The sequence below is a fragment of the Anastrepha obliqua genome, chromosome 4 (assembly GCF_027943255.1).
Source record: "Anastrepha obliqua isolate idAnaObli1 chromosome 4, idAnaObli1_1.0, whole genome shotgun sequence".
NCBI lineage: Eukaryota > Metazoa > Arthropoda > Insecta > Diptera > Tephritidae > Anastrepha > Anastrepha obliqua.
In genome coordinates, this window is record NC_072895.1 from 37,436,979 (window position 1) to 37,461,331 (window position 24,353).

General features: G+C 34.3%; 5 protein-coding genes across 6 annotated transcripts; 2 read left to right on the plus strand and 3 right to left on the minus strand.

Moving 5' to 3' along the window:
* Nucleotides 1-3,278: 3,278 nt before the first annotated feature.
* Nucleotides 3,279-5,596, minus strand: LOC129245827 (uncharacterized). The gene is made up of 3 exons (XM_054884238.1): nt 4,341-5,596; nt 4,042-4,224; nt 3,279-3,978 (listed from the first exon to the last, which is right to left on the minus strand). Exons 1-3 carry the CDS (start codon nt 5,518-5,520, stop codon nt 3,659-3,661), a joined length of 1,683 nt encoding a protein of 560 aa, XP_054740213.1. The 5' UTR covers nt 5,521-5,596; the 3' UTR covers nt 3,279-3,658.
* Nucleotides 5,597-7,274: 1,678 nt separating this feature from the next.
* Nucleotides 7,275-8,190, plus strand: LOC129244863 (uncharacterized). The gene is made up of 3 exons (XM_054882750.1): nt 7,275-7,402; nt 7,463-7,825; nt 7,880-8,190. The coding sequence occupies exons 1-3, from the start codon at nt 7,341-7,343 to the stop codon at nt 8,076-8,078; spliced, it is 624 nt and encodes a 207-aa protein (XP_054738725.1). The 5' UTR covers nt 7,275-7,340; the 3' UTR covers nt 8,079-8,190.
* A 1,636-nt stretch (nt 8,191-9,826) lies between these two features.
* On the minus strand, nt 9,827-12,237 carry LOC129245594 (mediator of RNA polymerase II transcription subunit 16). Its single transcript, XM_054883860.1, has one exon. It carries the CDS (start codon nt 12,193-12,195, stop codon nt 9,874-9,876), a length of 2,322 nt encoding a protein of 773 aa, XP_054739835.1. The 5' UTR covers nt 12,196-12,237; the 3' UTR covers nt 9,827-9,873.
* A 3,400-nt stretch (nt 12,238-15,637) lies between these two features.
* LOC129244763 (cytosolic non-specific dipeptidase) lies at nt 15,638-21,716 on the plus strand. 2 transcript variants are annotated; one of them, XM_054882587.1, is made up of 7 exons: nt 15,638-15,830; nt 18,039-18,273; nt 18,332-18,865; nt 20,750-20,817; nt 20,885-21,149; nt 21,209-21,460; nt 21,522-21,716. In XM_054882587.1, the coding sequence occupies exons 1-7, from the start codon at nt 15,793-15,795 to the stop codon at nt 21,567-21,569; spliced, it is 1,440 nt and encodes a 479-aa protein (XP_054738562.1). In that variant the 5' UTR covers nt 15,638-15,792; the 3' UTR covers nt 21,570-21,716. The 2 variants fall into 2 exon arrangements, with proteins under 2 accessions (XP_054738562.1, XP_054738563.1); XM_054882588.1 differs by lacking the exon at nt 15,638-15,830 and adding an exon at nt 15,833-15,910.
* Nucleotides 21,614-23,892, minus strand: LOC129244764 (OCIA domain-containing protein 1). Its single transcript, XM_054882589.1, has 4 exons — nt 23,777-23,892; nt 23,567-23,704; nt 22,049-22,400; nt 21,614-21,972 (listed from the first exon to the last, which is right to left on the minus strand). Exons 1-4 carry the CDS (start codon nt 23,804-23,806, stop codon nt 21,713-21,715), a joined length of 780 nt encoding a protein of 259 aa, XP_054738564.1. The 5' UTR covers nt 23,807-23,892; the 3' UTR covers nt 21,614-21,712.
* Between the last annotated feature and the right edge of the window lie 461 nt (nt 23,893-24,353).

Here is a 24,353-nt window from a genome sequence, read left to right on the forward strand (position 1 = left end):
CATTTTTGATGTTAAAGAAAATGTCGATAAAATCGCAGAACTATTCAAAGTTGATCGGCATGTTAGTAGTCGTAGCATGGCTCTGGAGCTAAATGTCGACCATGAAACAGTTTTAAACCATTTGCCCAAAAATTTTACTACTTGGCCTTCGTCATCATCTTTTCATCAGCACTACAGCTCTTTGTGAGCTTTGTTGGCCTGCTGCACGTTAGACATCCAAACATCTCGGTCGTTTGCGACTTTTTCCCAACTCTTTATCCCAAGTTTGTTGAAGTCTATCTCTAGTTGGTCGGTTTTTATTTTGCTATAGTGTTGAACGCTCTGGCTTCTACAATTTTCTTTAACGCCCTCGTACCGTCCATTCTTGTTTGTAACCCAGCCATCTTAACCGTTGCGAAACGTATTAAATTTTCGCCATTTATAAGCTAACTCGTCGTTCCACCTTATGTTATATGCCCATCGTCGTGATCTTTGATTGCTCCACATTTTTTTCTGAATATTTTTCATTCAAAGGATTGCAGTTTTGCTTTATCTGTTTGAAGTGACGTCCACGATTCAGCGCCGTAGCATAAGACTGATGTAGTAAAGGTTTTTTACAGAGCCAATTTCCATTGTTTTGTAGTCGCTTCGATTTGAAATTTCGTTGGTGACGCGTATGACCTGTTGCAGCTTAAATTCTCTCATCGATGGTAAGGCTTGTTGAGTTGTCTCTACTCAGTTGGGTAGTTATTTTCAATGCATCTCCAGTTTTTTTTGTGTCACTTACTTCATCGATGGCACAACATAGCATAAGGTTGAAGATGAAGAATTGTGGATGACAGCGTATACCCCCGTCTTACTACAATTTTAGTTCTGGAGGATTAAGACTTATTATCTTTTATCATTACTTTTGATACAGTTTCTCGCGAAAACACCATTACTATTCTGGTTAATTTATCCGGAATTTTACAGTCATGAAAATTGTGGAGTTAGCCATAGGGTAAGACTCCGTCAGAAAATATGAGATTTGCAAGTGGTCTTTCGATTTCTTTGAAACTTTGGGAAATATTAATTCTAGGTAAGATACATTCGAGCCTAAAAGGATTTTGAAAAATTTTCAAAATTGAGTCATCTACGCCACGTTGAAAATCGGGACCGTGTTTTTTTCAAAAATCAATATTTCTTGAGCCGTTGGATGGATTTCAATGCAATTTACAGACAATATAGAAACAAATAAGTAGTTTAAATTAGTATTATGTTAAAAAAAAAATTTCGAAATTTTGACCAAAAAAAAGTCCAAAAAATTTTTTGAATCAATTTTTAGTTGATTTGGCCAGTTTTTTAGATTTTCTGTTATACACGTAACGATTCCTTATGATTTAACCTTTACTTTGAAAAAAAAAATTTTATGGTGTCTATAATAGTTCTCGAGATATTGCGATTTTAGTAGAAGCACGCACGCACGGTTCGCGTACGCACGCACGGTTCGCGCTGCGTTATGTGTTCCTGTATGAAGTGACTGGAGCAGACTGCTGCAGGTCTGTGCGCGTTTTTCTACTCCCGCGCTGCGTAACCGCGAACTTCACGGTGCGCGCTTCCACTAAAATCGTAATATCTCGAGAACTATTACAGACACCATAAAATTTTTTTTTTCAAAATAAAGGTTAAATCATAAGGAATCGTTACGTGTATAACAGAAAATCTAAAAAACTGGCCAAATCAACTAAAAATTGATTCAAAAAATTTTTTTGACTTTTTTTTGGTCAAAATTTCGAAATTTTTTTTTTAACATAATACTAATTTAAACTACTTATTTGTTTCTATATTGTCTGTAAATTGCATTGAAATCCAACCAACGGTTCAAGAAATATTGATTTTTGAAAAAAACACGGTCCCGATTTTCAACATGGCGTAGATGACTCAATTTTGAAAATTTTTCAAAATCCTTTTAGGCTCGAATGTATCTTACCTAGAACTAATATTTCCCAAAGTTTCAAAGAAATCGAAAGACCACTTGCAAATCTCATATTTTCTGACGGAGCCTTACCCCATACTCATAATATCGAAACCTTCCTTTATATTAATGTAAACATTTCTTCATGGACTGCTTGAGAGAAAAAATTTGATCTACTATTGGCGTTCCAGGTCGAATCCGCATTGATACTCTAGAAGAACTCTTTCAGATTTGCTATGAGTATTTTGCTGACCACCGCAGCAAATTTTAGATTGCGTATACGCAGTGTAGGCCGCGCAGACGGAGATGAATTGAAAGCACACTAGCAGCGGTCTATCAATTTGAACTTTTAATTTACTCTAAACTGGTTGGATTGTCGAAAAATTCTCATTTTATAAGTTTCAATCCCTCTTAATTCAAAACCATGATGTGGGGATAGTTTATGACTTCGAATTCATGTTCACTTTCGGTTTCCACTTCATTTACAGCTTCAGCTGTACTTCGGCTACGAAAACCGAAGCTGCCACAGCGAAAGCAAAGCAATGATAAAAAACCTAAGCGATGCAGTCGCTTTGCTGCGAAGATTATTATACCACGACAGCAATGAAAATAAATTATATGGGCAGAAAAAACCACTACTGCGCAAAAAAAAAATACCAAAAAAGTCTGTCTTTCGCAAATACCCATAAAAACAATGGCGGAAAATTTTGGAAAAGAAATTTTTTTAAGGACGAAGCTAAAATTAATATGACTAGTCCTGTTGGGAAGACTTTTGTTCGTCATGAAAAAACCAAGAGTTCAATTCCCGGTATCCAGCAATGACCTTAAGGCACGTTGGGGGTAACTTGAAAGTTTGGGGATTATTTTCTTGGAACGGAGTTGGACCAATATTGAGCATAAAAGGCAATATGGATAAGTTTGTTTGCCTTGATGTTCTCAAAAATACGATGGATTTGCATTCCTTCTTGTAAGTCAATACAAACATGTTTTTAATACACAAAAGTCAAAACAAGCCACCAGTCCATGCCACAAAACAGGTTATTCATGCATAATAACGATCCCAAGCATATAGCAAAGTGGTGAAAAATTGGCTTTCCAAAGAAAAAACTGCAGTTCTGGATTGGCCAGCACAAAGCCTCGAACTTAACCCCATTGAAAATCTGTGGAACGATCGGGCAAAAAAAATGTAAAGTACCAATGAACTAAGGCAATGAGCGCAGGAAGCGTGGAACTCTATTCCTTTGGAGAGATGCCAAAAGTTAATAATATGCAGGTGTGAAGCAGTTTAGAAAAATAATGGGTGTTTAAAAAAATACCAGTCAGGAAAGTAATTAAATGAACAAACTTGGGCAATTTGAATGTGTTTTATTGCAGATCAGTAAAAGTGCGCTATTCCATATCAAAATGTGATAAAAGCCGAATTTTCAAGCTCCTTAAAATTGTGTATATTGAATCATTTATAACTATAAACTTGAAATAGGTTTAACTATTTTTAAGATTATTTAATGCATTCCGGATATTTATGAAATTTGTTCGGAGGGACGTGGTGTTTTCTACAACTGTTTTGTAAGTTCAAATTTCAATTGCTCATGTTGTACATGATGCAGCTATGGCCGCAAAGTTTTTTTTTTTTTGTGTTTTAATTTAGAAAACAATATTTAGTAGCATAAATATTTATAAATATAATCATTTATTTGAAATCTCTTAATCAAACGTATACTACTACTAATCTACTTCCTTCAACATTTCTTCAATTTCATCAAAATCGCTACGTACTTCCTTTTTGAGTACTCTCGAAGAATTTAACTGATCGTACAAATTTTCAATATATTTCTTTTCAGAGATTGAAGCTCTCGACGATATTGTATTAGAAGTTTCGAAAAACTTTGCATTCTCATTTAAAGGAACTATATTGGAGGCCTGTGCTTCTAAATAGCTTCTCCTTTTGTCACAGGATTCAGGTTTCGTGTTGCTGGAGAAAGAACTTGTGGGCATTGCGCTGCGGGAAGAATATTTCATACTTCTTTCTGCATGATCCCCATCATCTGAAAAATTCACAATAAATGAAAAGTACTAATGGGTAAATGTTGTATAAATTAATAATATACAATAATCTTCGTCGGTAGAATTTGAGTCGCACGGTCCATATTCATCAGCTTCTGATTTAATATCAATTTGGCCATCATCATTATGGGAAAATCCACAGTAGGAATTCGAGCACTCATCCTCATAACTATACTCTGAGTCGTAATGTTCCTCTTTAATATGGTCTAACGTTTCGCAAATTTCATCTAGTTAATTAGGCAGAAATAAACAATTCATTTTATTAATTGTGAATATTATAATAAGAAAATATAAACATTTAATGTGAATGTATAAAAATTAGCCGAAATTTATGTAATTTTACCTTCTCGGATCTCATTCTTCACTACGGCCTCGCCATTCGGTGTTTTGGGTCGTTCTGCTATTCTACCAATTTTCTCGATAGCGTTGCAATCATTTTCGGCGGTTAAATCAGTAACGGAGGCGTTGCCTATATTACTTGAATTCGTACTGGCTGATGATTTATTTTCAGCCGGGTAATTTAACTTTGCTCTACGAAAACGTAGAACCAGCGAACGTCCATCAACTTGCAAATTCATTCCATGTTTGAATGCCTCTATTGCTTTGCTTGTACTTTCAAAACGAATAAAAGCGTACCGAATCGGCTTCACTTTTGATTTAAAAGCTAGATCATATCTTAGTGCTCCAGGGAAATGTCTTTTTATTGTTTCGACGGACACTGATAGAGACAAATTTCCAACGTACAAGGTGTATGGGTCAACTTGTTCGGGCTTTGTACTTGGCGGTGGTTTGGTCGGATCAAAACGCAGCTCAGCCGATAAATGGCCCATTCCAAATGGTATTTTTGATACTTCGTTTATGACTTTTTCAGCATCGGCATCATCCTTTAGCCGAACAAAACAAAATCGCGGTGCAGAATTTTTTTGAAAATGAACCGCTTCAATTTCTCGGGAAAATCCTTTCACCATTGCGGTATCCAAGGGTGGATCCGGAAAGCGTATCACTAAATATGGGGCAGCAGTGTTTCTTTTACATAACTCTTCCTCAATATCGAGAGCCCGTAAAGCGTCCTCTCGACTCCACTTTCTTTTAGGCGCATCATTTTGTGAACGAGGCTTTGTTGGAGTATTATTGCCTGTTTGAAAACTGTTTTGTCCATTAGGCGGATACGGAGGGGGTGGCACCGAAAATGGAGACATATTACTGTACGGCATTAGGCTGGCTTGGGATGAGCAAGGAGGACCGCTACCGACTTGAGGATATTGATAGTGTGACTGGTGAACAAATGGTGGCATTGGATATTGTACTGGTGGCTGCATCGGCCACCCGTTCCCATTATTGTTCATATAACAGTTAGGTGTTTGGTGACCAAAATGCATTTGGTTGTGCGAAGCATTCTGCGACACTGGCGAGAAGCATTGATTTTGTTGACGGTATGGTGGTACATTATAAGCTGAATATGTCGATGGCGCACTTCTTTTCAACGGACCGTATGCACTGTTTCTCTGTCTATTACGCTTCATATTCACATACAATTTTAAGACAATATTATTTACTTCAAAATTTATATAAAATTGTATATTCTACTTCCACTGGTAAGCGAATACAACAATGTTTTTAATATATGAAAGTCAAAACAAGCCGTCGTGTGAGTAGCCAGACTTTTGAAAACAGCATTAAAGGTGTTCGCACAGCAAATACTTTTACAAGTTTGTACAACTCATCAAGAAATTTATTCAAATCTCAAATCAAAAACTTGCAAGCAGGAAACATATCAGATTGTGCCATATGCTCTCATTTTTTGTCCACAAAACAAATGGATATTTATAATTTTATTTTTTTGTTGACATTTAAGAAGTGTTGGGTGAGATTTTACATACAAAAAAGCCAGGGTGTACAATTTTGGGTATTGAAAAACAATGTAAACACTAAGTGCTCTGGTGGATCAAAGTTGTCAGAATGACATTATTTAAAAGGAAAAGTTGGCATCACTAAGAAATGAAATGAAAGGCTTAAAAACTTTATTATTTTCAAATATAGAAACAAGGTCCGTGTATGAATCAACCAAGTTGTAACTTGTTCTAATGTGATCAAAGAAGGGACAGTTAAAGATTTCGTGAACGTAGGAGCTAATTTCACAGCAAAAATTATTTATAATTTTAAAACTGTAAAGCAAGTAATTTAGAAGCAAGGTTTTTGCTATCGAAATTATATCGATGATGGACTATTAACCAACAGTGACGGCGATTAAGAAAATGAAATGTTCGAACTAAAAAGAAAAATCTGATATACATAGTAAAGATTTTTAGAATCCTATCCTATCCTAATCCATCATTATATTAGTAATGTTTTCGTTTAGCAAAATTATGACGAATTTTTCCACCCTGCTCCAGAGCTTTAAAATTTTCTTGTTCTTTTCTCAGCACATTCATACGGTGGCGTGTTCTTCCTCTAACTGTTATACTCTGACCACGCAAAAGTGCAAAATTTCTACTCGCTACAAAAAGTGAGATTGAGCGTTGTTTAACTGATTTTCGTTCTGTGTACACAAAGTTCGTCCAATTAGTTGTGCGAAAAGATTGATTGTTACAAAAAAAATCGCTCTATTTCTCTATTGTACATATTTATAGTATATATTGTATATATATATTTGTAATTATATTAAATATATATTTTGAGGAAGAGAAGAAGAAGAAAAGAGAACGAGAAGAAATAGCTAATTTAATTGCGCAACTGGCTGGTAATAAACAGTTGGAGGAAATCCGTAAAAGATGTTTACTGAGGTTTCAAAAATTATGACGGCAATACGGACGCGAAATTCGATATTACATTTTATAGTAAGTAATAATACGTTCACATGGAAGGAGATGATCTATTTTTACGTGCTTAACTCCCAATCTGTAATTAAAAAGCGAGATTACCCATATAACATTTATCTCTCTCTACTCTCCATACTTTTATTAATAATATAATAATAATAAAATAAAAATATTTAACAAAACCTTTATTAGAATTAGGTCTGCACACCTATTTTCTTTGTTGGCGTCCATTTTATTTAGTTCTTATTTTGATGTTTCTCTTTATATTCGTAAAAATGGTTATCGATAACGCAGGGCTATATTTAAAAAAGTGGATTATTTTATAAACTCGGAGAGAAATTTTATATGGGTAATCTCGCTTTTTAATTACGGATTGAGAGTTAATCACGAAAAAATAGATAATCTACTTATATGTGAACGTATTTTAAGATTATAACCCTACTTGGAATAGATGGTTGTAAACAGCTGATTTTCAGTTTCCTTGTTTGTGCAAAAATATTTAATTTTATTTGTTAACTTTCAAAATGTTTATTCTATCTCAATTCAGATACACAAAATATGTTGCTATTTTAAGAAATCGTAGTTGGCAAGTATCTATTTTTTATTATATATAATATGATTGTATTAATTTGTATCCACCGAATAGTTTTATGCGGCATTCCTCGAACAAACACTTCCAACAGAGCAAGTTAGGTTTGTCAAAATGCGACACATTAATGAAAATGGATGGAATACCGGCCGAATACAGACTTGTCTACCGTGCACCAATGGAATCATACATTGCGATTGCTAAAAACATATCTACAATTACAACAATAGTCATTTCAGCTGCTGCAGCGTATACCGCAACTAACCAATACAAACTTGTGGCACCAAGTTACGAATCTTTGGGTTTAGTAACCCAAACAAGCGATATTTGGTATTTTTCAGTAGGTTTTGTTATGATAACACTCATAATAAGACTCTTTGTTGCCAAATATCCCTTGCGCATTTATCGTGCAAATGAAAAGTAAGTTGCATAAGATGAAGGAGAAGAATACTAATTTATCATTTATTATTTTAGATATATTGCTGTATATGACTCCCAGATACCTTTCCGGCCATCTAAACACACGTTTTGTAAAGGGGATGTAGCAGAAGTGAATAGTAAATTTAATCCATGGGGTGATAGTACTTACTACTTGGGCAAACGAAAGTCATTATTATTGAGCCGGTATTTTAGAACACCAGCCGACTATAACGAAATGCTCGGCTATAATTAGTGTCATCTTTAAAACAAATTTCGTTCTTTTATTTGAATATCTTGCGAGAATAATTACAAAATAACACTGAAATATTTAATTAGAATAAACATAAAAACATAAGAATAAAGTAGTTCAGTATGTTTAAATTCAATTGATAAATAAATAAATAAATAGTGTAATAAGAAAAAAAGGAATACAGTAGCATAGCGGTATTCCCACAATCGTTTTGCAAATCGGTGCCATCGAACTATTGATTTCTGTATTCCGAAGTTGTTATAAAAAATGTTTTGTGATACTTTGGAAACTAATCAACGCAATATATAAATATAAAAAGTTTGTTAAGCAATTAAACTCAACACTGTTCATTTAACATATATATTCATTTTGAGGTTATTTACCAGCAAAAGAAAATCGAAAATGCATATAAAATTGTGTATTTTCAAGTAGATCTTCATCAAATTTATTTTTTTTATATTGCCAGAAAGCAAAAGTAAGGTCTTGTATCTCAGTCTGCATTCCACTTTAACGGATCAGAAAGTCAATGTTATTGTTATAGTAGCAGCATAAGCATTCCCGATACATGTGCGGGAAATGCTGCTGGAGTGACAGCCCTTGGCCGAATATAAATCCAGGTCCTTCCGGTAACGTAGAACCGACTGTCGAGGGAGCGTAATAAAGGTGTCGCTCCCTCTTCCGGAATAGCCTTATGTAACCGGTAATTCGGTCGAGGTGCCGGGAAGGTTAATGAAGGAATGTTTTTTGAAGAGAGACTAGATTTTGTGTGACTAGCTTTGTACTTGGTGGACGTCATATTGCTGAAAAATTCTAAAGCAAAGTTAATAACCTTTTCCCTATAAAACTTAAAATGTCAATGCGTTCTCTGAACCTTCCAAATTATCCACACTGTCGAGTGGAACTGGAATATCGCGTTAATACGCCCGACAATCTATTGAGAATTTTGAATTTTCCTCTTGGCTAAGCATCTATCTTCTCAAACTTGTAGGTCTCAGCAAAATCGTTTCTCTGTGTGGCGATAAAAACCTAATATTTGCAAGTAAATCTTGGTATTTGAGGTTGGTATCGTTATTCAGAATTTGTTACGCTCTTCGTAATGTTGGGGACTTGTGTTTTTCAGTTATAACGTCAGCGCTAGACGTTTAATTACACTTGAAATTCGCTCTCCCCCTTTAGATTTTGCACATTTTCATTCAATTGTGCGGTATTTTCGGATTTTTTTAAGCTAAATATATATCACGATTTACTTTTCAAGGTAGTGGAGGTTTGCCATTACCCGTCGAGGTGCGCCGTTATTAAAAAAAAAACTATTACCAAGCTGACAAGTCGAGGCAGGTGGTAAAAACATTACGTGCTGTTAATACACACAGCAATGGAACAACAAGGTAATTCCAACGATTCTGCTATGGTAGGCCAGTCATCGAAAATGTTAATAAAATCAAATAGTCGAGCTGGGCTGGCATGTGACCGCTTATTCTATTGCGCAGAAATTGAAGATTAGTCTGAAGCCATTTTCAGCGTTGAAATAAAGCTAGAAAATATCATAACGACTGAACAAAATGTTAATAGACTAGTTATGCTTAGAAAACTCTTATTTGTAGTAGGCGGAGATTAAATAAATCCAAGTTGCATTAAAAATAATACGTATATTAAATTTGAGTTATAACAGTTACAACTTGGATTTCCTCCAAACGTAGAGACGGTAAGAAGCTTTAGATTCATACAAAAACATAAGAGTACGGCCTATCATTACAAAAAGAAACTTCATTTTTTTTTTTAATATCATTACTTTGTTTATTTAAACTTTTTTCCAGTAACCACCGCAATGGCAATATAACCACCGTTGGCACCATGCTTTCATAGCCGCAGTTTTAGCTACGTTTTGTAAACTATTTACCAAGCCACATCTAATACAATGTCGAAGTGAACTAGCTTTTGCTCCCAAATGTAGATTACTGACACCGTCTTTCGTATCGCTAACAAAAACCACTTCCTCGTAATTTATGTCTTTCAGCCAACTTGGCTCCATTGCCGCCACAAAAATGAAAGGATAAGGCTTGTAGAGCGATACATGGTTGTTCAATAGAGTTGCAGGGTTGTTAAACTGCTTGTGTGGAATTAATACCTGTGTCGATAAAAGACTACATTCGTCTAACAAAAAATCATCAGGTTCTGCTGTGTTTTGGACGAGGCGGGTCAAAAGCCGGAACAAAGTGGCTAGCACATCAATATTTTCTACCGATTTCGTGTATGTTGGTAGGCACTGGGCATTTAATAAGCCCCAAATTCGCGTCATTACCAAAAGTTCGCGAATACTGCTAATTGCGACGCTGTCTCTGCTTATGTCATAGCCTTGCTTTTTACTCATCTTCGCTTTAATAACTTCATTCGGAAGCTTATTTAATATATTTAATGCTAAATCAGAAACCCACTGTATTAGCTGTTGCAAGCTTTGCAATGTTAAAGGTTCAACAGTGAAGTCTTTGCCATCTAAACTGAATAATACTTTGTCAATATCAGTAGATGGATCAGATAGTATCATAGCCAAGTTATCTCCAGGTCCTTTGTCCTGACAACTAAGATCCGCAGGACGTAGAAGACTCTTAAACGTTATTGATATTGTGTGCAAGATTATTAAATTATCAAAATCTTGCTGTCTTGATTGTATTCTACACATATTGCTCTTTAAGCACAAGAAATTCGAGTAATAGAAATGTCGTGTTATTGTGGACTGTTTTGTAAAATTTTCCGTCAGTTTTTCAATAAGTATATCTAAGTTGCCCAAATTCAACATAAGAATATCGCTTGCATCGATGCCGGTTATTATGCAATATTCCAATAGCGATGTTTGCAGCGACAATGTGTTCAGCTTGTAGTTTTTATCGGATAAAGGACTTGCTACTTGCATAGCATACATCTGTCCGTAGTTATCAAAGAGCACAAGTATCTGATTCATATACGTCACGTCAGCTGACACAAATTTATATTGGTTATAGCGATCATCTGCCATCGAACGATCCGATATGGCCAAAGCCACCTTTTTCAAACCAGGTTCAACAATTTGTACTGTATTATCCTTCAATGTCACATATATTTGTGAGATTTGTGTCAAAAGCTTAGAGCTGCAAACGTCTGCTATTCCTGCTACGAAGTGCACTTTCGCTATATTTTCCCATGTCTCGCTCTGAACAAAATCTCCTTTATTTTTTTGTAGTAATTTATGGACCGCTTGGTGTTTTTTGCTTAAATGCCACTGCTCCAATAAACTTCCTTCTATTGTGTTGTAGCCGATGTATAGGACGTCTTCTTTACTCGAAGTAATCCAACCGATGTGTGATATTTGTTTATAATTGATTGCGTTAAAAAAAATGCTAGGAAGCGCTTCACTCTTGATAAATATATTATCGTTATCCACATTTATTCCGATTTTGAAGCAATATACAATTTTTGACCTGCAACTGTAGTTTACTGCGACATTAATATGCCCACTTGGACAATGAGACATGCTGCAAAGCGAAATGTAAAAGCGGGAAAGCCCAATACTTTGAGTGACAGCTTTGAGTTCGAGGACCTGGGAATTTGTTTCGTTAAATTTTTTATGTGGAATGGTAAAAGCGCCCACTAAACCGGAGGCCGTAATAATGACAGCGCCTTCAATTGGTGCATTCCCAAAAAGTTCTACTGTCGGTCGATGTTCTAAACGTTCAAATTTGTCCGCATATGTTGGCAAATCCTTCTTTTGAGAGTGGAAATACATACTCTTTCCGTTGTGGAAAAACTTTGCCGATATAATGTCCTCGCCGGGAAAGTTTACTTTGTGCAGCAGAAACCAAGAATTCAATTCTTTTTCTGTGGTCCACACTTCGACCAGTCCACTATTGTAGCCAGCTAATAATAATTCTCCATTTCCACTCCATTCCAAAACTCTTAAAACGTTCTTGGAATTCGTTACACTATACAATTGCCAAGGAGATATAAGATCACAAACAAATATCTGGATCCCGGCTTCCAATTCTTGCGATACGCTGAATGCAACAATATTTCTCGTCGAAATACTGCATATTATGCTTTTATTTGTTGTTGGAGTGGAGTCTCCTTGAACTTTATAAATAATAGTCATTATTCCTTCGTTGCAAGGAGAGAGAAATTATACTCGTATGTTGCTGATTTACTTAAATAAAACAATTAGGGATGTTACGACACTACTAACATAATTTTAGTATCGATACTTTGTTATCGATAATTGGTATATCGGTACTCAGTTCCTATGTAGTTCCATAAACGAATTTTAAGAGATCATTACACTTTGGCGACCGCAATTTGTACACAAAAATTACCAGACGGATGTGACGAAATTCGCCCACAACGATTTTGTATACATATCGATTTTCTTGTGCATTCTATTGGGAGTGAAATTCTATTGGATATTTCATGTTAAAAGTGTTTAATTGTTATTAACAAAAGAAGTGCGAGGTTGCCAAGGGCAATAAATCTGAATATGGCTGGGAATCAGGCTGTTATTGTAGAAATATTTTCGGATGTTTCCTTAGGAACTTTAGAACTTAAACTTATAATACAAACAAAAATATTGTTGAAATTAATTATTTTGTATTATAATTTGGTAGAAAATTGCATGACACTTATTTTTTGAATATGATATCCGGATTATGTCCAACTCAGTTACATGTCTACGAGTTACATGGTCCATTCGATCAGTCCAATTTTCGACTGTTTTTAATAAATATGCCCATATGGCGTTCCTTGTTGCTTAAATATAGATATCGCAGTAAATAGATTGTTAAGCGCACTGTATGGCAAATTGCGACGTGTTATTAGAACCAGTTGGAGGTAATCCGTAAACGACGTTTACTGAGGTTTCAAAAATTATGGCAGCAATAGGCATTCGAAATTCGATATTGCATTTTATAATAAGTAATAAGAGGACACACGCTTACGGGCATCCGATTTTTATCTGTTATGTGAATGCATAGTTAATAATATCTAACAAACATTTTATTAGAACTATGTCTACAAATCTGTTTTCTTTGCCGGTATCCATTTTATTAAGTTTTTACGTTTTTCTATACACGCGTAAAAATAATGATTTATTATACAGAAACAAAGGGTTGTATGCCAAAAAGTATGGTTATTATCTAGGAGTATTTTATAATCTCAGATTTTGGGAGAAATTTTGTATAAGAAATCGCTCTTATTAATTACGGATTGGGAGTTAAGCACGAAAAAATAGATCATCTACTTATATGTGAACGTATTATAAGTCATTATTACGTTTAACAGAAGTGTAATCGCCATATTTTTATATAAATGTTTTGAAGTTGCACGCATCGTTTATATTTTTCATCAAAAGGGTAAAATATCGATACCAATATAAATATTTGTGTTCATCTTCTGATACATCTTTTGATTCTGATATCGATATTTTTCTGGTATTGCAGCATCCCTAAAAACAATGTTTAGTAAATAATAGGATGCTTACATGCAGCGATTTTACAATCAACTTATTGGCCTCGGGACACGGTCCAGCATACTTGACTGAGCTTTGTGTGTGTTAGTGCAGTCGGGTGTCGTCGTGTCACACATACTTGTTGTCGGCTTTTGAATGATAAAAATCAAAAATTTTAGATATTAGCGTCAATCAGCCGACACGCACACATATAAAGTTCTTGTCAAACAATGCTTGACCGTCACCCGAGGCCATATGGTTGAAAGCAACAATTATTTACAGGTATCGATTTTTGATTCAAATTTTAATTACATGCAGTGGAATAAACGGCCTTTCAACAAAGTTAGTTACTGACCAATTTCTATGAAAATTTCTAAACCTATATTCCGTGTCCCAATAGCAAAATGCCTTCAGAAACTTTATTATAATTTGGCATTATGTTACAATTTCTTCTAAACTTCCCTTCAGTTCATAAAGTATTCACTTACTACCACACAAAGATTTTATAATTTTGTTTACTTTGCGGTTGTCGTAACGTTGTTAAGAAATCGAGAGGGTGATAGACATTTATGTACATATATTCTAAAATATTCAGAATGATGAAAGTAGTCGATTTAGCCATATCTGTCCGTCAGTGCGCCCGATAAGTCGAGATAAAATTTATATGGAACTTTTTACGCGTATTTTCTTTTTTCGAAGGTAAGTATGTAATGAAAATCGGCAAAAAATGTCAATGACCACACCCACCTCTTATAAAACGATTATTTTCAAAAAATGAAAAAACCTGATATAGGTTATAAACGATGAAAAATTACTTAAACCTACTGCCTCTTACGTAAACTTAGTTTCTCAACAATTTTAGATCCGAAATAAATATTATTGAGATCGAACAAAAAGCATGCATACTCTTAAATCTTTAGACCAAAAGGTATGTTCGTGAATTGAATTTAATGTTACAAGCCACTCGTCTCTTTATTTGATTCCAAATTAAATTTTATTTCAATTTGAGTGAGTATATAAATTTCGGTATTTCAAAATATTTCAATGAAGCATAAACAAATACGCTTTTATCAATATCTAAATAAATCGCTCTTTAATTGGAAAAGAAAATAACAATTAATTCACTACTTTTTTTAATTGTTCATATTTGAATACAAAAATGTTTCAATGAAAATTAAATGCGTTTGTAAAACAACACTCGCAAACATACCCGATTTGTAAACTAAAATGTTTAGACGAATACCCCTGTTATGTGTTTTCACATCGAAACACAATTAAAAAAAAATCGTATGTACTTAGCTAAAAGTAGAATTTAAATTCGACTTAAGTTTCGTTTGTAAAACTGACGCTAAGTGTGAACGCCCCTTTGGCCTTCATATTCTCATTAGAATAATTTTTGTACATCAGCTGATTTTAATTGTGTTTGGTTGGTGTTTTAATTGATATTAGAAAGAAAAAAATAAAGCAGTATGCCACGAAAAAGTAAGAAGCCTAAAATCTTTGAGCATTTGACAATCAATGCAGTTGAGAGAATCTCAATAAATGAAAGTGACTTATCAAGTAATATGCAGTATTGAATTTATTTATTTTTATTGGATTATCGTTCTTTCTTGTTTGTTTCTGAATCTTCACTAAAATTGAGTTATTCTATAACTTTCAAATCTTCAAAACTTCACAAATCTTAAAATAGCAATGTTGAACAAGCCATTCCCTGAATATTCACAATAAAATCTCTTATTTTTGTTTGCTTATTCGCAGCACTGACGTCATCGGTTGTCAAAAAGAGTATCGAATATTGTATAAATTATGTGTGTTTTCTTTTTTTGCATTTTGCTGGCTGGAGCGTCAATATTATCTGTTTTGCTTACATTTAGATTAAAATGAGTAGATTTTATGGAAATTAATCAGCTGCTTTTGACATTCAAACCTCACACTATGTACATGAAAATTTTATTTTTGCATGGAATCGGTTTGTGTCATATGATGCAGCCGACAGAATCGAACAACATATTCCGAGATGTGTGGGCTTTATTATCGCTTACTACTTATCGTTTTCAAAAAAGTTGTAACGTTAGTGGTTAGCTTTAAATAGTGCCTTATCGACTAAATCACACACATTTTGCATTTACACCACGGACGTCGCTGTTCGTTTATATTTTAAAGGTGCTGGTTATTTTCTGCGGAGAGTTATTCGAAATTTCACCAAGTGATCGTAATAACCAGATTTTCTAAACCGGTATTAATTAGTAGAATATGGCTGACTTACCTGCAGTACTGCAAAAGCTATTCAGGTGAATAAAAAAATATGCATATAAATACAGAATTTAACATTTTCACTTTTTATCTCTAATATTCATATCTGTATAACGAGGTAAGTGTTTACTTATTCTTGCACATACATATATACCATATATGTCTACATTGTGTGTTTTGATAGTCTGACGAAAGCCGTCCCAAAGAGAAAAATTTACAAAAAGCAGTAACGTTAAGGGGAGTATTTAGCTAATTGCCCATTGTTTTTGGGGTGGCTTGAGGAGATGGAGTGTTTGTGAAACATTTCATGTAGGTGGAGTGTTTGTAAAACATTTCACACTTTGTATTATTGCACTACGATGGTAGCTTTTTTGATGGAGATTTCATAATGCCAGCAAAAGTCAAGTAGATCGCATGGCGACCAAAATCATTGAGTGGAGCACTCCCATGACAGTCGGTTCTACTTTGTCGGAATGACCCGGATTTACTTCCGGCCGAAGACTTGTCAATCCGGCACCATTCCCTGTACATGTATGAAATGTTTATGCTGCTACAACAACAACAGCAGTGGAACTAACTATTTTTTGTCATGATTTTCTTCTATGTTTTTCCAAGAGCTTGAGAGCTTAAAATGATAATACATCAGAAATATTGCTGGAATTAATTTTTTAATAAGAAAAGATCTATTCGTTGTGAGCAACAACAAATTTTAATATATGTGTGCATGTTTTCCACATTTACAACCACCCAACGCCTGACGTGAATTTGAAAGCCTTTAAACGTTGTGCCATAAAAAGATAAACTAATTCAATTTGTATATTCCTAGTGGCATACAAATGAGCTTGGTATTTTCTGATAATAACATTTTGTTAGATGCGAAGTAAATTTGTTTATTTTTTTTTTGAAATATAATGATTTAGTAAAAAATGTACGAATAAAAGTATCAAATCTGGGGTTTTTTTTTTCAATGATTCTCTAAGCGCTTGAGAAAAACTATAAAATTTATTTATTGATCACCTTAACCCACTTTTTTTTAATTTATTCTTGAATTAAATCCAAAATATTGAAATCTCTAAAAATTCCAATGTGGCAAAGCTGTGATTAATGTTTACATCTTGAGAAATGTCAAAAATCTGCTTTATAATAAAAAATATTAAGAATAAAACAACCTTTTTGTATCATAGTTTTTATCTATAGCCACAAAATCGTCCATTCGTAAGAAGGTCGCATTGACCTATCGGATGGAGAAAAACTATTAAAGAATTATACAAAAAAAGTAATATATGTAAAGAAACTGAAATAAATTAAAAGAAATTCGCCAATATAAGAAAAGTTTCATGTTAAAATGAATTTAAACTCTAAGTCATGCCTAAAGGAATCCTAATTGAAAAATAATAATAAAATAAAATGTAATAAATGAAAATTAAATGCACGTAAAGAAATGTTAAACCAGCGATTTGAAGTAAAAAAAATTTAACTAAATTCAAAATATATCTTTAGAAATAAAAATTAGGAGCTACCGGACAAGCACAGTTCCATGTCGAAATACACTTTTAAGTCGGACTATATAAACTCAAACAGTGATCTTACAGACGGTGGAATACCCTATTTGTTTTCAGGATTGATGATTAGTTTTTAGAAACCGTTATTTTGACTTGTTAAATAATTTTCCAAAATCGTCAAATGGATTTTAAAAATTACCAAGTGCATTTCGTAGTTAAATGTATTTGAATTTATTTCTGAAACGCTCTCTGATATCTGATAGTCAATTCTATAATACAACTGACACTCTCTGTAATCTATTTATTTGAAGTCTAAAAATAAAATAACGTGTTCTGAAAACTAGTAATTTATTCTGAAATCCGATAGACGTTTTTTTGATTTTAATGCGGAAAACATGTTGTTTAGCAACTCCCTACAGCTAAATTCGTAATTAAAAACCGCTGCTTTGAATTCATTTAAGCTAGAAAGCCTGAACAGCAATATTTTTTGCAACTGCAGAAGAGATAAGTTTTGGTATCACATTAAAAAGTAGCTGTTACCTTACGCGCCCATGTACATATGAATTTATTGCATGTACCAGGAATGTTATTCGTTATATTTTCTCATCATATTTTCCACAGATACATACCACATTCCATTAAGTTCTTTATCAATATTTCCTAGATGTACATATGTACCTATGTGCGGTTTTATTGCTTGAAATATGGTGGCTCTGATAATACTTATTATTGTTTTACTTGCAGCTATATTGACTCCAACAAGGAGCAATATATTACAGCTCTGAAGGCAGCTGTTGCTATACAATCGGTTTCTGCATGGCCTGATAAGCGTGATGAAATACAAACCATGGTGCGGTCAGTCGCTGATAAGCTACGCAGCCTAGGCGCTGAAGTGGAATTAGCTGATATCGGAAGTCAGCGGTTACCAAATGGTAAAGAGATTCCACTTCCGAATGTGATTCTGGGAGTTCTGGGAAAGGTTTGGAACAAAATTTTATTGTCGATAATGGAGCATATAATTTTATTTATATCAATAGGACGAAAAAAAGAAAACAGTTGTAGTTTATGGGCACTTGGATGTGCAACCTGCTTTGAAAGAAGATGGTTGGAATACTGAGCCTTTTGATTTGACTGAAATCGATGGAAAGTTGTTTGGCCGAGGTGCCAGTGATGATAAAGGTCCTGTTTTGTGTTGGATTCATGCAATCGAAGCATTTCAAAAACTTGGTATTGAAGTTCCGGTTAACTTGAAGTTTGTTTTTGAAGGCATGGAAGAAAGTGGAAGTGAGGGCCTTGATGACCTTTTGATGGCTCGTAAGAATGATTTTTTGGCAGATGCCGACTATGTTTGCATCTCTGATAATTATTGGCTCGGAAAAAAACGCCCATGCTTGACCTATGGCCTTCGTGGATTGGTTTACTATACGATTGAGGTGGAGTGTGCCATTAAAGACCTGCATAGTGGTGTTTTTGGTGGTACGGTGCACGAAGCAATGCCGGATCTCTGTTACCTACTTAATCAACTAGTAGACAAGGATACAAACATTTTAATTCCAGGGATTGATAGAGATGTAAGTGTTAAAGATTTTTTTTTATATTTTCAAACAAAATTTCACATAAAATACGGATAATATGGACATGATCATTTATATTGCTTTGCATGCTTTAGAACCGTTTCCTTAACTTGTTTTAAAATTTATCTGTTTTTTAAACGCATATTTCCGGCCTAAACTTTCATAGCGTATTTCATCACACAAAAACCAATCTGTTCTAATAGCAATTAAATTGATGGCATCTTCTTAATCAAATACTTTTCTTACTCGCTAATTCACAACAGTAAACGATTTTCCAGCAATGTGCAACTTCCTTACTAAAATGGAACACCACTTTTTTCACAATTTTCCCTTTCTTGTAAGTTTTTAGACACCCGGAAGCTAAATTTATGTACAATTGGCACTTACACCCTTTGTTGGGTGTTTGGCCGAGTTGCTTCTTATATTTGTGGTGTGCGTCTTGCTGTTTTTCCACAAATGGAGGGACCTACAGTTTTAAGCCGACTCCGAACTCCAAACGGCAAATGGTTATTATGAGGAGCTTTTTCATGGCAGCAACACATTCGGAGATTTGTCGACGAACGCTATTAGAAAACATTTTCTACCATTTGGCGTTTCATACCCGGGATTTCTAACCTGAGTACTATTAAATGATACTATCCAATGAGTACTATCCAATGAATGGATGGTTCGAGTCTCTTCGGAAATGAATCACTATTGGCAATAGGCGCATAACTGGCAACGTCGCATGCTAGCATTTTAGACTGATTTCTTTGTTGCAGTAAATACGGTGAAACTGTTATTGAATTCAATAGTTTACGGTACATGTGAGGCAAGAAGATATAGCTTTTTGTTGGATGTAAGACACGCGCAAATTTATGGAGAAAGGTTTTTTTTTAAATATCCCAATAAAAAGAAAAATTTTTAAGGACAAATAATTTTTTGCAACAGTAAATTAAATCCCATAGATATATTTCATTCTCATTTCCGTGTGAACCGATCGACTTTTAACGGAAGTTTTGGCATAACCTTTTACGAAATGCTGGATGTAGCTTTTAACGAAATATGTTTTGAATGCAGCCTTTAAAAAACGTTTTAAAAACAATCTTACATGTTTTTATTTAAAAGCTTTCTATGTGTAAAATTTTTATAAATTTTTATATCTTTGCTAATTCTTCTCTTCCTTAACAATTTTAATTCATAACACTTTTGAGTATAACTCTGGCAAGGATTTTCACGCATTCGCAGCTAGAGTTTTACTTAAAAATGTATTTTTTCTAAGATTATTTAATAATTTATTAAGAAAAACACAACATATTAAAATATAAAATAAAATTGTTTAAAATTTAGATATTTAGGGAATTGTCACCATAAAAGTCAAGAATGATAGAAATAAGATAATTTTTATAATTGAAAAGAAAAATGGCTAAAACAGACTACTCTTGCATTTAAAGTTGATGCGGAGATTTCAATGCTATTGCAAATTTATTGATTTTTATAAAATTTGACGTTGTGAAACCCCTATTTGCGCTTCGCAATAAATTTAGTGCTTTTAATACCCATAATACGAAAATGTTTGAGTTTGGTGTTGGTTTCTTTTTTTAAATTTAAAGCTACCAAAATTGTAAGTTAAAATTAAAAAAGTATAATTAAAAACAAATTGACTAAAGTAGGCTACTCTTGCATTTAAAGTTGATGCTGAGAAGATTTCAGTGCTAAGTTATATTTATTGATTCATTTTTTGCACCTTTTGAGGTTATGCAAGAATATTGGATATTCTTTGGTCAAACTCTTAACATTTAAAACGTTTTTTTTTTTTAATTTTAAACTAAATACGAATGTAAATTATTCCTTATTTTATTTTATTTTATCTAAAATCCTCTTCTTTATTTTATATTCCAGGTTGCACCTTTGTTGCACAACGAAAATAAAATTTACCACGACATCGATTATGAAGTTGATGAATATAAGTATGCGATTAAATTGCAATCTAATGTTGCCTAGTTATTATTGAAAATTCGTAATGCCTATTTTCAGAAAAGACATAGGAGCCCAGCAACTTCCGCATAATGAGGACAAAACCAAGTTGTTGATGCACAGATGGCGTTACCCAAGCCTTTCCATTCATGGAATCGAAGGGGCTTTTTACGAACACGGTGCAAAAACTGTCATACCTGCTAAAGTTATCGGCAAATTTTCTATACGTTTAGTACCTAATCAAGACCCAGACCACATCACAGAATGTGTGATTAAGTACTTAAATGCGAAATGGCAAGAACGTGGCTCTCCGAACAAAATGAAGGTATATATTCAACCTTTTAATGGGTTTAATGGGCGTTAAAATGTTTAACTCCTTTAAAGGTCAATCTCGTAAGTAGTGGCAAACCTTGGACTGAAGATCCAAACCATCCCCATTACGAGGCTGCGAAAACTGCCATCAAGCACGTGTTTAAAACAGAACCTGACATGACTCGGGAAGGTGGTTCCATACCTGTGACATTGACACTGCAGGAGGCCACCGGCAAGAATGTAATATTGGTCCCAGTGGGAGCTTGCGATGATGGAGCACACTCGCAAAATGAAAAAATTGATATATTTAACTATATCGAAGGAGTAAGTAATCTGCTGGAACCGTCACTCAACATGACTTGACTTAACAACTGTATCTTTACAGACTAAACTTCTCGGAGCTTACTTACATGAAGTTGGAAAATTGAATTGAATTCAATGTAAAATTTAAACCAATGAAGAAACTACATCACAGAGTTAACAATACTCCAGTATATATATCAGCATTAACACTTTAATAACAATTTACTTTTTTTAGCAGACAATAAAAATATACTGAATAAAAGTCAATTTAAATCAATCAGTCCATGTGTCGCCATACTTATTTTTATGATTTTTGGATGAAGTTGATGGTGGATTGAATTCGGAACTAAAAGGTGTTTTCGAAGGTTCCTTTTCTCGAATAACCACCGGTGCATTTGGTGGTAAAGGGCGGGAAAATGGATTTTGCTGTTTTTTCTCGAATTCCTCACGGTTTTTCTTTCGTAACTCTTCATAACTCATGCCGTGTTTTGCTTGATCAATTGGTACTTCAGTTTCGTAAAATGTAGTTGGATCTGGAAATACATGGACAGGAAACTTGATTTATAGAACGAATTCTTATCATAATTCACTGAAATAAACAAAACTCACTATCCAACGAAGGTCGATAAATGTCATCAAGTCCTGCAATTGAAGGCCGGCTTTCCACATCTAAGTTAAGGGCGTTGCTACGGGCGAATTCATTTGCTTGATCTTCATTTACATTTGCTCCCGTTGAATTAAATGGACTCAAGGCTAGTCCAAGTCCCATACCTTGATCGGGACTCAATCTACTCATTACGCCACCATTTTCTCTGCGCTGTTTCAATAATTCTCCGAGCCTTGAATTAGGTAATCGCATTAGTTTTTCTGCGCACTTTTGTTGATAACTAAATTTTCCAACAAAATAGCCAATTATTACACCCACCATCACTTTAGGCACAGCGCCGTACTTAAAGTTGGGCTGAAATATTAAAAAAAAACCGGTAGTTATTTGAAAATGTGGGAACTACTTATTGAATATTTTTTACAAAAGCTGCAATTAAACAATTTTTACAAAAAAAGCTGCAATTGAACATACAAGATATTTTGTATCTCGCGAAAAGAAAATTATTTTTCCATTTCACTTGCTAACGCTTGGCGAAAAGAAGAGGTCTTATATGCCTTATGCTTTCGAAATTAGCAAAAATTCATTCATCAACGGGTGGTGTTTAAATTCTACTCTTCGTGGCAGGAAAGTTGATACTGCCATAGCAAAATCGTCCCCAGTGTTCCATTCGGAATTATTCGTCTTAAATGGAGATATGGGAACTAATTAAGCCACTTTCGACTCCATTCCCAGTGTTCCTCTCGGAATTATTCGTCTTAAATGGTGATATGGAAACTAATTAAGCCTGTAAGCTTCCATTTTCAACTCCATTCGTGAACTTAATTTCGTTATTCACTTGTTTGAGTTATATATTTTATAGTCCGTAATGAATTAAACTGATAGGCGCAATTTTTATCTGGAAGGTTTTGTAACCACAGATAAATGACAAACAAGAGATAAATAAATTAAATAAATGATATGGTGATTTAATAGACATGCATACTCGCTGATTACTTAGATGGATAACCTAGTCGGTGCCTCAATTCAATCCTAGTTTTGTATAATAAAGTTGATTGTACTATAGATATGCCGTTAATCCTCGAAACGTTTATAATCTGGTAATAGACATTAAAGGCTAAATATTTACTAGATATGTACTTAATAAGAACTCCGATGTTTCAGACTGGGCTGGAGACTTTTCGTCGGCTGTTCCACGTACACCCCACCAACTACACGATTTCGTTAGGGGGTGTGCGTTCCAAGCCGGCAACTGTAGTGCGCAAATCTATGAAGCAACAATTAATTACATAACAATCATTACATGTTAACATATCAACTCCATTCAAAATAAATTAGCAACTATCGTAGTGTCAATACGAATTCCAATATTAGCCCTTGCACATATCTCGGTGCTGAGTTGAACGCAATAAATGTTACCGGTGAAAAATACAAGCCGGCACACACATACCCATTTATTTTAGCTCAAACTCCTAAGCAAAATTTAACAAAACTAACTTTTTTATTTTAAGTATTATACTTACTTGTAAAAATCCATTTTTTACTGCCAGGTAAGCGCCAACACCCAAAGCAGTTCCGAGTGGCAAGGAACGTTGGAAGAAAGATTCACTATTGCATTCCCTCAAAGCCTTTATCTCTTCTGCAGTAAATTGGTAGTTAGCCTAAGACGGATTTAATTAGAATTAGTGGTAACGTTAAAATATATAAGAGTTTCTACGCTATGTAATATATACCAACGGATGTTGTTGTGCCGATTGCTCCATTGGGTCGGAATAAATAGCTTTTTATCACACAAGAACTGGTCTCCTTTAGAATCTTACTAGTTTTTATTAACAAAATCTTCGATCATTGGTTAATTGTGAATGATTCATTTCTTATTTCGGCAGAGCGGTATTCACCATGTAAGGCAAATTTTTTTAAGGTCAGGGAGAGAGAGAGAACTTAGACTGCAACATTTATTGTGCCCAAGAGAATATTTTGATAGGTTTACATACACATTAAATAGATTTTCGTCATATTCGAGCTTATGTCAATAGAAAAGTTCTATGGTGAAAAAGCTTTTGACCATGGTTCTACAATTTTACATTTCTGCTGTGTAACTTTTCGTTCAGTCCATGTACTCGAAAATTTGTACCAAGTGTTACAAACTATTACTAATGTTGACCACATTCGGGACGGGAGCTCAAGAAGATGGTAAGGGACTCCCAAAGAATGCCGTTTACGGTCTGTCTATATGTTGGGGGTCATGTTAATATGGGAATTGGCGGGAAGGATGTGGAGGTATTTGAAGCATTTCCCCATGTGTTACTG

What these genes read in the sequence shown, in the direction of transcription:
- LOC129245594 (XM_054883860.1), bottom strand. Translation starts at nt 12,195, where the DNA reads ATGACTATTATTTATAAAGTTCAAGGAGACTCCACTCCAACAACAAAT.
- LOC129245827 (XM_054884238.1), bottom strand. Translation starts at nt 5,520, where the DNA reads ATGAAGCGTAATAGACAGAGAAACAGTGCATACGGTCCGTTGAAAAGA. An exon ending in GAAGAATGAGATCCGAGAAG is followed by an intron (nt 4,225 to 4,340) that starts GTAAAATTACAT and finishes CTAATTAACTAG; the next exon opens with ATGAAATTTGCGAAACGTTA. An exon ending in TTCTACCGACGAAGATTATT is followed by an intron (nt 3,979 to 4,041) that starts GTATATTATTAA and finishes TGAATTTTTCAG; the next exon opens with ATGATGGGGATCATGCAGAA.
- LOC129244763 (XM_054882587.1), top strand. Translation starts at nt 15,793, where the DNA reads ATGGCTGACTTACCTGCAGTACTGCAAAAGCTATTCAG. An exon ending in TTCTGGGAGTTCTGGGAAAG is followed by an intron (nt 18,274 to 18,331) that starts GTTTGGAACAAA and finishes TTATATCAATAG; the next exon opens with GACGAAAAAAAGAAAACAGT. An exon ending in TATTTAACTATATCGAAGGA is followed by an intron (nt 21,461 to 21,521) that starts GTAAGTAATCTG and finishes GTATCTTTACAG; the next exon opens with ACTAAACTTCTCGGAGCTTA.
- LOC129244863 (XM_054882750.1), top strand. Translation starts at nt 7,341, where the DNA reads ATGTTTATTCTATCTCAATTCAGATACACAAAATATGTTGCTATTTTA. An exon ending in ATTTTAAGAAATCGTAGTTG is followed by an intron (nt 7,403 to 7,462) that starts GCAAGTATCTAT and finishes TCCACCGAATAG; the next exon opens with TTTTATGCGGCATTCCTCGA. An exon ending in ATTTATCGTGCAAATGAAAA is followed by an intron (nt 7,826 to 7,879) that starts GTAAGTTGCATA and finishes TTATTATTTTAG; the next exon opens with ATATATTGCTGTATATGACT.
- LOC129244764 (XM_054882589.1), bottom strand. Translation starts at nt 23,806, where the DNA reads ATGGAGCAATCGGCACAACAACATCCGTTG. An exon ending in CGGCACAACAACATCCGTTG is followed by an intron (nt 23,705 to 23,776) that starts GTATATATTACA and finishes AATCCGTCTTAG; the next exon opens with GCTAACTACCAATTTACTGC. An exon ending in TTATCGACCTTCGTTGGATA is followed by an intron (nt 21,973 to 22,048) that starts GTGAGTTTTGTT and finishes ATGTATTTCCAG; the next exon opens with ATCCAACTACATTTTACGAA.